This window comes from Chiloscyllium punctatum, chromosome 11, assembly GCF_047496795.1.
Source record: "Chiloscyllium punctatum isolate Juve2018m chromosome 11, sChiPun1.3, whole genome shotgun sequence".
NCBI lineage: Eukaryota > Metazoa > Chordata > Chondrichthyes > Orectolobiformes > Hemiscylliidae > Chiloscyllium > Chiloscyllium punctatum.
In genome coordinates, this window is record NC_092749.1 from 35,377,418 (window position 1) to 35,391,462 (window position 14,045).

General features: G+C 45.5%; 1 protein-coding gene across 3 annotated transcripts in view; it reads left to right on the forward strand.

Moving 5' to 3' along the window:
* The first annotated feature begins 4,970 nt into the window (after positions 1–4,970).
* Positions 4,971–14,045, forward strand: part of dync2li1 (dynein, cytoplasmic 2, light intermediate chain 1) — a 31,598-nt gene continuing 22,523 nt past the window's right edge. For 2 of the 3 annotated variants that reach the window (XM_072580614.1, XM_072580617.1), the window contains exons 1-4: positions 4,974–5,267; positions 6,488–6,605; positions 11,568–11,602; positions 12,053–12,122. In XM_072580614.1, the coding sequence (XP_072436715.1) occupies positions 5,254–5,267; positions 6,488–6,605; positions 11,568–11,602; positions 12,053–12,122 (237 nt within the window). In that variant the 5' untranslated portion in view covers positions 4,974–5,253. Of the gene's footprint in view, positions 5,268–6,487; positions 6,606–11,567; positions 11,603–12,052; positions 12,123–14,045 lie in introns of all 3 variants that reach the window. The other variant, XM_072580616.1, reaches the window with a different exon arrangement.

The following is a 14,045-nucleotide window of genomic DNA, read 5'->3' on the forward strand; positions in this document are numbered from 1 at the left end:
GAAGGGCAGACCAGAATTGATGAGGAAAATGGCTCACTTCTGATCTCATATCCATAAAGTGGATCAAACATGCATGCTAGAAATGGCATACATTCATAACCAGAAACCTGTATTTAGTGGAATAAACTGTCCGCTGCCATCCACTGACTCCTATTGGTACCTTTACGATAGCTCTTTCGATCCAAGGTCCAGCAAAGACTCCATCCCTTCTCCCAGTTCCTTCGCCTACATCATAACTGTAGGGAATCTAATCTAATCTTATCGTGCTCACATGCCCACTTGTCTGTCTCTGACATGCTGCAATGTTCTAGCAAATCACAGCGCAAACTGGAGGAGCAACATCCCATCTTCAAACTAGACATTTTACAACCTTCTGGGCTCAATATCGAGTTCAACACCTTCAAATTGTGAACCCATTACTCCCTTTCTTTTAGCTTTATTTGTTACATTCTCTGTCATCCTCTATCCCCTCCCCCCACCCCAATGGGACTACCTGAACTTTCCAGTCTGTCAGTTAGACACACTATTGTTCTGCCATCCTCATATTAAGATCACTTATCTTAACTATCAACATCCTTTCTCCACCCACCCCAGCATTCCAATCCCCTCCCTCCGACTATTGCATTAATGCTGCCCCGTCCACACTTCACCAGCTCTGATGAAGTGTCATCTCCACTCCAAAGGTTAGCTTGCTTTCTCTAAATGGATACTGCCTGACCCCTGTGGCCTGCAGCATGCTTTTTGTTTTCTTTCTGTTTTTACTCAGTTCCAATTATCCTGGTGAAGAGCGTTTGTCCGAAACATCAACTCTCCTGCTCCTCGGATGCTGCCTGACCTGCTGAGCTCCTCCCTCACCTCTATCCAAGGCCCTAAAGGAGCCTTCCACATCCATCAAAGTTTCACCTGCACATCCACTAATATCATTTATTGTATCCGTTGCTCCCGATGTGGTCTCCTCTACATTGGGGAGACTGGGCGCCTCCTAGCAGAGCGCTTTAGGGAACATCTCCGAGACAGCCGCACCAATCAACCAAACCGCCCCGTGGCCCAACATTTCAACTCCCCCTCCCACTCTGCCGAGGACATGGAGGTCCTGGGCCTCCTTCACCGCCGCTCCCTCACCACCCGACGCCTGGAGGAAGAACGCCTCATCTTCCGCCTCGGAACACTTCAACCCCAGGGCATCAATGTGGACTTCAACAGCTTCCTCATTTCCCCTTCCCCCACCTCATCCTAGTTTCAAACTTCCAGCTCAGTTACTGTCTCCTTGACTTGTCCGACCTGCCTATCTTCTTTTCCACCTATCCACTCCACCCTCTCCTCCTTGACCTATCACCTTCATCTCCTCCCCCACTCACCCATTGTACTCTATGCTACTCTCTCCCCACCCCCACCCTCCTCTAGCTTATCTCTCCATGCTTCAGGCTCACTGCCTTTATTCCTGATGAAGGGCTTTTGCCCGAAACATTGATTTCGCTGCTCGTTGGATGCTGCCTGAACTGCTGTGCTCTTCCAGCACCACTAATCCAGTATTTGATTTTCAGCATCTGCAGTCCTTGTTTTTACCTTGTTGATTTTAACCCTACTGCGAATCCTTTTGCAAGGATGCCTGCCTTGAAGAAGTTTTCCTCCTCTCTCTACAAGAATCTCAGGGAGTCCCTCTCCCACTGCAACTCCCAGGTCATTTCCTCTGCTCTGAAGCTCTTCAACCATGTTGTGAAACAAACTCGGTACCACAGCCACATTTGCTTCCTCAGTGCATGCCTCCGTAACCAACTCATCCCACATGGACTCCAGACCACCTTTAAACCAGCAGAGTTCGGACCCGAACAGGACAAACAGTACAGACTACAGATTCAAAAACACCAGCAACAGTTCTCCTTCAGGATCCTCCGCTCCATGCTTGCAGCAATGCGCCGGTACCTAACCTCTCTACAGTCATCCCTGCCCCAGCTGAGGGCCACACTCTCTCAGAATTGCAAAGGACCCACTCTGTACTACATCCTCAGGAGAATTCATACTCTTAACAAACAGTATTTCAATTCCATCTCAAACTTTTATCCACCCACCTCCATAACCAGCGCTCCTCAAACATTCCAGAAGATTCCCCTGGCCTCGGAAACGCCATTAGCCATGCGGCTGACGCAGCTACCACCCCCACGCTGAGTGATGATGTCACTTCCGCCCACCTCATGGCCACTCCCACAGCCACTTCCGGCCCTCACATCATCGCTGATGCCACATGCTTAGTGACTCCCGCCACCCCTACTGCCATGATCACCACCACTTCCACCCCACCTGCATTCTGCTGACACGGCCCCCACAGACCCCACTGTCACTATACCCACACCCCAGAACCCCGAGGGCAATATTACCCCAGCATGCCTCCACCCCCATTGCCCCCACCATCACACCCACTCCAGGTACTGGCTCCGACCCCACTCCCAGCTCCACACCCACACCAGATCCCAGCTCCCGGCCCTGCCGAGTTTTCACCATCCCTCCAGATCTCCCACTCACTGAGGACAAACGATCAGTCCTCAGCAAAGGACTCACCTTCATCCCCCTCCGTCCACGCATCAATGAATTTAATACACGACGTGACATCGAACAATTCTTCCGTCGCCTCCGCCTCCGAGCTTACTTTCACAATCAGGACTCCCGCCCACCTTCCGAGGACCCCTTCGCCCACCTCCAACACACTGCATCCACCTGGACACCCCGCGCTGGCCTATTACCTGCCCTCGACCTCTTCATTTCCAACTGCCGCCGGGACATTAACCGCCTCAACCTGTCGTCCCCCCTCCCCCACTCCAACCTCTCACCCTCACAACGCGCAGCCCTCCAATCCCTCTGCTCCAATCCCAACCTCACCATCAAGCCAGCGGATAAAGGGGGCGCAGTGGTAGTCTGGCGCACTGACCTCTACACCGCTGAAGCCAAACGCCAACTTGAGGACACCTCTTCCTACTGCCCCCTCGACCATGACCCCACCCCCCATCACCAAACCATCATCTTCCAGACCATACAGAACCTCATCACCTCAGGAGATCTCCCACCCACAGCTTCCAACCTCATAGTCCGGGAACCCCGCACTGCCCGGTTCTACCTCCTTCCCAAGATCCACAAGCCTGACCGCCCTGGCCGACCCATTGTCTCAGCATGCTCCTGCCCCACTGAACTCATCTCTACCTACCGTGACACTGTCCTATCCCCCCTAGTCCAGGAACTCCCCACATACGTTCGAGACACCACCCACGCCCTTCACCTCCTCCAAGACTTCCGTTTCCCTGGCCCCCAACGCCTTATCTTCACCATGGATATCCAATCCCTCTACACCTCCATTCGCCATGACCAGGGCCTCCAAGCCCTCCGTTGTTTCCTCTCCAGACATCCCCAACAGTACCCTTCCACTGACACTCTCATTCGTTTGGCCGAACTGGTCCTCACCCTTAACAATTTCTCCTTTGAATCCTCCCACTTCCTCCAGACCAAAGGTGTAGCCATGGGCACACGTATGGGCCCCAGCTATGCCTGTCTCTTTGTTGGCTATGTAGAACAGTTGATCTTCCGTAATTACACCGGCACCACTCCCCACCTCTTCCTCCGCTACATTGATGACTGCATTGGCGCCACCTCGTGCTCCAGTGAGGAGGTTGAGCAATTCATCAACTTCACCAACACATTCCACCCTGACCTTAAATTTATCTGGACTATCTCTGACACCTCGCTCCCCTTCCTGGACCTCTCCATCTCCATTAGTGACGACCGACTTGACACTGACATTTTTTACAAACCCACTGACTCTCATAGCTACCTGGATTGCACCTCTTCCCACCCTATCTCTTGCAAAAATGCCATCCGGTATTCCCAATTTCTCCGCCTCCGCCGTATCTGCTCCCAGGAGGACAAGTTCCACCATAGGACACACCAGATGGCCTCCTTCTTTAGAGACCGCAATTTCCCTTCCCACGTGGTTAAAGATGCCCTCCAACGCATCTCGTCCACATCCCACACCTACGCCCTCAGACCCCACCCCTCCAACTGTAACAAGGACAGAACGCCCCTGGTGCTCACCTTCCACCCTACAAACCTTCGCATCAACCAAATCATCCACCGACATTTCCGCCACCTCCAAAAAGACCCCACCACCAGGGATATATTTCCCTCCCCACCCCTTTCCGCCTTCCGCAAAGACCGTTCCCTCCGTGACTACCTGGTCAGGTCCACACCCCCCTACGACCCACCCTCCCATTCTGGCACTTTCCCCTGCCACCGCAGGAACTGTAAAACCTGTGCCCACACCTCCTCCCTCACCTCTATCCAAGGCCCTAAAGGAGCCTTCCACATCCATCAAAGTTTCACCTGCACATCCACCAATATCATTTATTGTATCCGTTGCTCCCGATGTGGTCTCCTCTACATTGGGGAGACTGGGCGCCTCCTAGCAGAGCGCTTTAGGGAACATCTCCGAGACACCCGCACCAATCAACCAAACCGCCCCGTGGCCCAACATTTCAACTCCCCCTCCCACTCTGCCGAGGACATGGAGGTCCTGGGCCTCCTTCACCGCCGCTCCCTCACCACCCGACGCCTGGAGGAAGAACGCCTCATCTTCCGCCTCGGAACACTTCAACCCCAGGACATCAATGTGGACTTCAACAGCTTCCTCATTTCCCCTTCCCCCACCTCATCCTAGTTTCAAACTTCCAGCTCAGTTACTGTCTCCTTGACTTGTCCTACCTGCCTATCTTCTTTTCCACCTATCCACTCCACCCTCTCCTCCTTGACCTATCACCTTCATCTCCTCCCCCACTCACCAATTGTACTCTATGCTACTCTCTCCCCACCCCCACCCTCCTCGAGCTTATCTCTCCACGCTTCAGGCTCACTGCCTTTATTCCTGACGAAGGGCTTTTGCCCGAAACGTTGATTTCGCTGCTCGTTGGATGCTGCCTGAACTGCTGTGCTCTTCCAGCACCACTAATCCAGTATTTGATTTTCAGCATCTGCAGTCATTGTTTTTACTTTCGTTCAGTTCCAACGATGTCGATGAATTTGGTGAACTACAACCCCCAGAATCCCCGGTGCGGCAGCTGCGCGTGACGTCACCCACGACTCACGGTGACGCGTTGAGACGCTGCTCCTCGAGCATCGTTTCCCCGGCAACGGGGCCTGGGCAGCCTGCGGGGTTTCTCAGGGAGTCGGGCTCAACGGGATACCGTGAACGGGCGGTTCTTTCGCCGATGAAAGATGCCCCGGGCTAGGTGAGGATCATTGGTTATTGTTGCTTAATAGTTGTGCAGCCGTCGTGGCGCCTGTGGAGGCAGCTCAGCACGTTGTTTATCTGGGAGCTGTACACTTACTTCAACCCAATCCCTAACACCTCGCTCCCAAACGCTGATTCCTGAAGAAGGGCTCATGCCCGAAACGTCGATTCTCCTGCTCCTTGGATGCTGCCTGACCTGCTGCGCTTTTCCAGCAACACATTTTTTCAGCGCTGACTCCCTGGGCTCGGTAGCGACCTGGGGCCGCGCTTTTGATCATGCAACAACTGGAAAATATTCTGGCTAATCCAATGACCTTCCCTCTTCTTGGCCAAATAATTCTTATTATCCCTTTCACCGCGATTCTTCCTACTGTTCATCCTTTTTAAAACCTGAACACTCATGCGTAATAGGAGGAGGTACAATTGTTTACTGCCTTTTTGTGTTTTCTTGGGATGTAAATCAAACCAGTGGACTTCCAACCACTGAATTATTTGGAAATACAGTTAGTAAAACAGTGACATAAATAGATGATGAATTTTGGTTGTCTACCAAAATGATGGTCAATAAATAAAAATGCTCTTTTAGTGGCATTTTTCCATCGATTCTGACAGTCACATTGACAGGTCCTTCCTTAACCTTTCTGCTGAAATGTGAACAGTTCTAAAATTATTTTAATGGGATTATCTTTTGTCTTTTGAATGATGATTTGGAGACACCGGTGTTGGACTGGGGTGTACAAAGTTAAAAATTACACAGAACCAGATTATAGTCACCTGATGAAGGAGCAGTGCTCCAAAAAAACCTGTTGGACTATAACCTGGTGTTGTGTGATTTTTATCTTTTGAATCAGTATTTCTTAAATTTGAAGCATTCTGTGTAGAGTCAAATCTTAGCCATTTTCTAAATCAGGGCCAGAGCATTTTACAAAATAGATTTATAAAGAAAAACAGCCTCCAAAACATTGAAACATTTGAACAACAGAAAATATTGGTAGTACAATTAAGTTTGTCACCATTTGAAACTACTAAACAAAACCATAGTATCTTGGATAAGAAATTCATTTTCAAGAGTTCTTTTAAGTTAATCTTTTGTTCGTATATTTTTTTCCCATGATTGGTGTATGTAATTTGAAATAATTTGCTTCAATATTGCCAGGAGATAAATTGCTCGGTATGTAAACTTTTCTTGTTTTTATTCTTTGTTTTTTTAATCTACAGTGACACTCTCTGGGATATAGCTGTGGCTCAAGTTTCAAAGAAAAACGAGGAAAAGGAAAATGAAGGAGATCTAGAAGTCAAGGAGAGATCTGTATTCTTTTTGGGAAATAAAACTGGTGTAAGTGGCTAGGATTACTTCCAAAAAACGGAATTTGTAATGTATTCCAAACCCCTCACCCCTCAAAAAAAAACTGTTGTGGAATTGCAGGAATGAATTCTAACAGCAGTAGTTTGTAGCATTGCATAAAATGTAAATATCACTCTGCGGTTCTAATGAACATAGAACATAGAAAAGTACAGCACAGAACAGGCCCTTTGGCCCACGATGTTGTGCCGAGGTTTAATCCTAATGTAAAATATAATAACTTAACCTACACATCCCTCAACACACTGCTATCCATGTGCATGTCCAGCAGTCGCTTGGGCGGCACGGTGGCACTGTGGTTAGCACTGCTGCCTCACAGCGGCAGAGACCCGGGTTCAATTCCCGCCTCAGGTGACTGACTGTATGGAGTTTGCACATTCTCCTTGTGTCTGCGTGGGTTTCCTCCGGGTGCTCCGGTTTCCTCCCACAGTCCAAAAATGTGCAGGTTAGATGAATTGGCTATGCTAAATTGCCCGTAGTGTTAGGTGAAGGGGTGGAATGTAGGGGGGTGGGTTGCGCTTCGGTGGGTCGGTGTGGACTTATTGGGCCGAAGGGCCTGTTTCCACACTGTAAGTAATCTAATCTAATCTAATCAAATCTAAATGTCCCCAATGACCCTGCTTCCACCACCACAGCTGGTAACGCATTCCATGCATTCACAACTCTTTGCGTAAAGAACCTACCTCTGATGTCTCCTTTATACCTTCCTCCTAATATCTTCAAACTATGACTCCTCATACCTGTCAATCCTGCCCTGGGTAAAAGTCTCTGGCTATTGACTCTATCCATTCCACTCATTATCTTGTATACCTCAATCAAGTCTCCTCTCTTCCTCCTTCTTTCCAGAGAGAAAAATCTGAGCTTATTCAACCTTTCCTCATAAGGCAAGCCCCCCAATCCAGGCAGCATCCTGGTAAACCTTCTTTGCACCCTCTCCAAAGCCTCTGTATCTTTCCTATAGTAGAGCGACCAGATCTGGACACAATATTCCAAGTGTGGTTTCACCAGGGACTTGTAGAGCTGTAGCAAAACCTCGCGGCTCTTAAACTCGATCCCCTGTTAATGAAAGCCAAAACACCATATGCTTTTTTAACAACCCTATCCACTTGGGTGGCAACTTTGAGGGATTTATGTACTTGCCCACCCAGATCCCTCTTTTCCTCCACACTGTCAAGAATCTTGTCTTCAATCCTATATTCAGCATTCGAGTTCGACCTTCCAAAATGCATCACTTCGCATTCATCCAGGTTGAACTCCATCTGCCATTTCTCAGCCCAACTCTGCATCCTGTCTATGTTTCGCTGCAGCCTGCAGTAGCCCTCTATACTATTGACGACACCTCCAACCTTTGTGTCATCTGCAAATTTACTAACCCACCCCCCAACCTCCTCATCCAAGTCATTTATAAAACTACAAAGAGCAGAGGCCCAAGGACAGAGCCCTGCGGGACTCCACTCAACACTGACATCCAGGCAGAATACTTTCCATCTACAACCACTCTCTGCCTTCTGTCAGCTAGCAAATTCTGAATCCAGATAGTCAAATCTCCCTTTATCTCATACTTCCTGACTTTATGAATGAGCCTACCATGGGGAACCTTATCAAATGCCTTGCTGAAGTCCATATACACCACATCCACTGCTCAACCTTCATCGACCTGTCTTGACACCTCTTCAAAGACTTGTGAGGCATGACCTGCCCCTCACAAAGCTATGCTGACTGCCTTTAATCACACTATGCTTTGCCAAATAGTCATAAATCCTATCCCTCAGAATTCTTTCTAAAACTTTGCTGACCACAGACGTAAGACTGACTGGTCTGTAATTGCCAGGGATTTCCCTATTACCCTTCTTGAAAAGAGGAAGAACATTCGCCTCCTTCCAATCCTCCAGTACGACTCCCATGGAGAGTGAGGAGGCAAATATCCTCACCAGCAGCTTAGCAACCTCCTTTCTTGCTTCCCAGAGCAGCCTAGGATAAATCTGGTCTGGCCCTGGGGACTTATCAATCTTAATGTTTTCCAAAATTTCCAGCACATCAACCTCATCAATCTTGATCTCGTCAAGTCTGTGTCCCACCTCCTCGAAGTTTTCATTCACAACAAGTTCCCTTTCCTTGGTGAAAACCGAAGCAAAAACCTCATTTAGGGCTTCCTCTAACTGCTCAGACTCCACGCACAAGTTCCCTCCGCTATCCCTGATTGGCCCTACCTTCTCCCTGATCATTCTGTTATTCCTCACATATGAGTAAAATGCATTTGGGTTCACCCTAGTCCTTCTTGCCAAGCCTCCTGGATCTCCTCTGTCCATTTCTGAGCTCCTTTCTAGCAAGCCTGTAATCCTCTAAAGCTGTGTTAGATCCTTGCTTCCTCCACCTTACGTAATGAACAGTTAGAGTAGCTGCTAAATGCAAATTATTTTTTCACAAATTGGAAAGGGAAAATAAAGGGATCACTTACTCACCGGAGAGACAGAGATAGCATAGATCCAAATCTCATTAAGGGATACTCCTTAATTTTCCATGAAACATTATTCAAAGTGGTCTTAAAAGTCATAGAGATGTACAGCACAGAAATAGACCCTTTGATTCCACGTGTCCGTGCCAACCACATATCCTAACCCAATCTAGACCCATATGTCAGCATTTGGCCCATATCCCTCTAAACCTTTCCTGTTCAGATACCCATGCAGATGCCTTTTAAATGCTGTAATTGTACCAGTCTCCATCACTTCCTCTGGCAGCTCATTCCTTACACGCACCACCCTCTGCGTGAAAAAGTTGCCCCTTAGGTCCCTGGTAAATCTTTCCCCTCTCAACCTAAACATACGCACTCTTGTTCTGGACTCTCCCACCCCAGGGAAAAGACCATGTCTATATACACTATGCATGCCCTTCATGATCATGTAAACCTCTATAAGGTCACCCCTCAGACTCCAATACTCCAGGGAAAAGAGCTCCAGCCTATTCAGCCTCTCTCTGTCGCTTAAACATTCCAACCCTGGCAACGTCCTTGTAAACCTTTTTGAACCCTTTTAAGTTTTACAACATCCTTCCGATAGGAAAGAGACCTGAATTGCACACAATATTCCAAAGTGGCCTAAGTAATGTCCTGTATAGCTGCACCATGACCTCTCAACTCCTATACTCAGTGCTCTGACCAATTAAGAAAAAACATACCAAACGCCTTCTTCACTATCCTATCTACCTGCAACTCTACTTTCAAGGAACTGTCATCCTGCACTCCAAGGTCTCTTTATTCAGCAAGACTCCCCAGTACCTTACCATTAAGTGTATAAGTCCTGCCCTGATTTGCCTTTCCAAAATGCAGTACCTCATTATATATAAATCGGAATTCATTTTATGCTAATTGTTCTGTTAACATGGTGTTTTGTCCTCTGTTGGAGAGACTGTTAGCAATCTTTACTGTTTCCTTCATCACCAAGAAATAAAAGATCAGCCTTGTGATATATATTTTATTTACCTTGCCATTTGGTTTGTCGATGGAAAGTATCAGCCTTTCTGCTTTTCAAGGTCTGGTATGAAGGGAATGTCGTGCCACAGCAAAACTCAGCACAAGCTGGAAAAACAGCACACCATCTTTTGCTTGTAGATCCTGCAGCCTTCTGGACGCAATATTAAGTTCATAACGTTAGGACTTGAGCTCTCCCATGTCCTCACTCCAACCTCACACACCAGGCCTTGCAATTACAGAGCTGAAAATGTGTTGCTGGAAAAGTGCAGCAGGTCAGGCAGCATCCAAGGAACAGGAGAATCGACGTTTCGGGCATAAGCCCTTCTTCAGGAATCAGATTCCTGAAGAAGGGCTTATGCCCGAAACGTCAATTCTCCTGTTCCTTGGATCCTGCCTGACTTGCTGTGCTTTTCCAGCAACACATTTTCAGCTCTGATCTCCAGCATCTGCAGTCCTCACTTTCCCTTGCAATTACATAGTCTGTTATTACACACAACCATTGTTAGCCACTTACAGCCTCCATTAATAGCTAATCAGCTTCCTAGCCACAAGTTTTCCACTCCTTTGTCTGTCCAACTGTTCTCCCTCTCTTTGGGTTCTATCCCCACCTATCATTCACTCCTCATCCCCTACCCCCCATCCTCTACATCTCAACTGACATTTTCCTAGCAACTATCGATTCTGAAGTGGGTCCCTTGACCCAAAATGGTAACTCTGGTTTCTTTCCACAGATGCTGCCAGATCTGCTGGGCTTTTTCAGCAATGGATGTAGGTTTGGTCGCTGAACTGGAAGATTCATGTTCAGACATTTCGTCACCGTACTAGGTAACATCTTCAGTGAGTCTGGATGAAGCTTGCTGATGATTCCTGTTTTCTATTTATATGTTTGGGTTTCTTTGGGTTGGTGATGTCATTTCCTGTTCTTTTTCTCAGGAGGTGGTAAATCTTGTCCAAGTCAATGTGTTTGTTAACACGTTGACTTGGACCTAATTTACCACCCTGAGAAAAAAAACACGAAATTACATCACCATAGGAAATGACATCACCAACCCAAACCCAAGGAAACCCAAACATATAAATAAAATGCAGGAATCATCAGCAATGCTTCATCTGGAGGCTCACTGAAGATGTTACCTAGTACAGTGACGAAACGTGTGAACATGAATGTTTAAGCTCAGCAAGCAAACCTACATCCAGAACCTCAACCAGAATGACAGATCTTCTCAAAACTCACTTTTTCAGCAATTTCTACTTCTGTTTCTGATTTACAGTATCTGCAGTCTTTTGTTTTTTTATTTTAGATAAAATTTACACGTTTATTTTGTATACTGATTTTCAGCAAAGTCTGCTTTCTAAGTTATTTTCAGAGCAAGTTGATTCTGAGCATTGTTAACTTGGCTTATTACTTTAAAAAAAAGTACATGTAAAAAGTAGAATGCTCATCATTTTGCATTAATTTACAGGGAAAAACTACAATTATACTCCGATTTCTTGACAGGTATGTATTAATTTCTGAAATCTAGAGGACTAAGTCACAAAGCAACTGAGCACATTGTCGAGTCCTAGAATGTGAATTTAAACCTACTCCTATTTAACCATTGAAAGCTTGGTGAATTTCCCTTTTGTGTCTGAACCCTCTGAACAGTGGCTTTAATTGCAGTGGGCAGCTGATTCTCAGTGTGGGAAAATTGTCTCTTGGGAAAATGACCAGGAATCAGGATAATCGCAGGGAACTGGCACAGTGGCTGGATTTTGAAAGTGTTATGCCTATCTGGCCCTGTTCTCACTCCCATAATGGAGTCAAAACCCTGCTTAAGCTCTCTGTTTGACTTGGGTTTATTTTTATACTGTTAGATATAGGTCCAGAGAAATAATATAAGCTTGACAATATTAGTGTGACAATATTAAATAAACCATTCTAACGCTTGCAATGAACTTGCCTTTACAGGGATGAAATCCCGAAGCCTACATTAGCTTTGGAATATACTTTTGGAAGAAGAGCAAAAGGGCATAATACTGTATGTACTGGCATTGCTGTGTTAAATGCAAATTGATGCGGGAAAGTGACAGGTATTGTTGCCTAGAGTCAACCTTTAATGCCAAGTTCTTCTCTCAAAGAAGCTAAGACTGACATTTGTCTACCCTAGTGACTTGTCAGATAATGAGGAATCAAAAGAGGGCAATCAGAAGAGAAAGTAATCTGAGTAAATGTAATAGGACATAACTCTCTTATTGTGAAGCAGAATGCTGATTAAATGGCATACCTAAATGTCTGGGAAGGTACTCTTAATAATGCAGCCTCGTTCAATATGGCATTTTCTAGTGTAACCATAGGGAGAATAGTTAAATATACCTTCTATAATTGTCAATGTCATGGCATATAGTATTCCAAAAGAAACCAGGACCGAGGGTCTTGATGTTGATATACTTTTTTTTTAAACTTTCACAACTCTGAACAAAAAGCAACATATTATTATTGTTATATCTGTTCTTTCATGTGTTGCCAGATCAAGAATTTATTTTTGCTAAATGCATTAAAAACCTTTGATTAGATCTCACTTAATTTGGATAGTGTTTTTAACTTGAAAGCCCCTACATTCTATTCAAGAGTTGTACTATGCAAGTGACATTCACATATGATCCTTTACAAAAATTACAAATCTCATTATAACCTGACATGTCTCAAAGAAATAATAGATTATATAAAGTCCTGCACTCATTAAATGTAGTTGATATTATTACTTCTAAACATTTCCGCTTTCAATAGTAATGTTATGATATTTAACTAATTATGGGTATTGAAAATCTGTTACACTGAAGTATGGATACATGTATAAAGGATAAATTGATTCATCATGTATGAATGGAGGTATCTGAGAGCGACCATTTTGCTTCATATTCCACATCCAGATGTGCATGGATGATGATCTGAATGAAGCTTGCTTGCCAACATAAAGTAGAACTTCATAAACTGCCCCATATAAATTATAAGTATATATTCAGGCAGAAATTATATGTACAGAAATTGAGAATTTTTTTATACTTGTCATCCAAGTAATAGGTGTGTTTCAAATTTTTGAAAAGGTAGTTGCTTCTGTTCAATTTTTGTAATTTTATTGCAAGTTCACACTATTCATCTATACGGTCGTGGATTTTATTAATTTCAACACATTGTAACTTATTTTTTCTTTGGTTCAGTCTTAAAAGTAAAATGTAACTTTGTGTCTGGTGATAGTTGCTCGATCAGTACTACCAATTTTCTTCCACTGGAGGGCATTGGCATAATAAGCAATTAAGCAGTCGACATAAAGGCCTGCTGGAAATCTGAAATGATTATGGGTGAACATTTTGAGTGTAGATTGATATGGGAGTTTGAAGAACTGAGTTCTGATAAGGCGCTGCACACAAAACGCGAAAGCATGGGAATGTGGTGCATAACCCAGCATTTTATTTTACTGCAGAGTGTCGTACACTGATGCCTCCCAGTGGTAGTATATGATAAACTATGCAAGTGTTATAGGTAACCATTTGTCTAATTTAAAAATAATTATTGAGTTGGTGCCAGATCATAGATATGTACAGCACAGAGACAGAGCCTTCGATCCAACTTGTCCATGCCAACCATATATTATAAATTAATCTAGTCCCATTTGCCAGCATTTGGCCCACATCCCTCTAACCCTTCCTATTCATCTACCCATTCAGATGCCTTTTAAATGTTGTAATTGTACCAGCTTCTACCACTTCCTGTGACACGCACCACCCCCTGTGTGAAAAGGTTGTCCCTTAGGTCCCTTTTAAATCTTTCCCCTCTCACCTTAAACCTATGCCCTCTAGTTTTGGATTCCCTTCTCCTGGCGAAAATACCTTGACTATTCACTCTTTCCATGCACCTCATGATTTGATAAACCTCCATAAGGTCACCCCTAGCCTCTGATGCT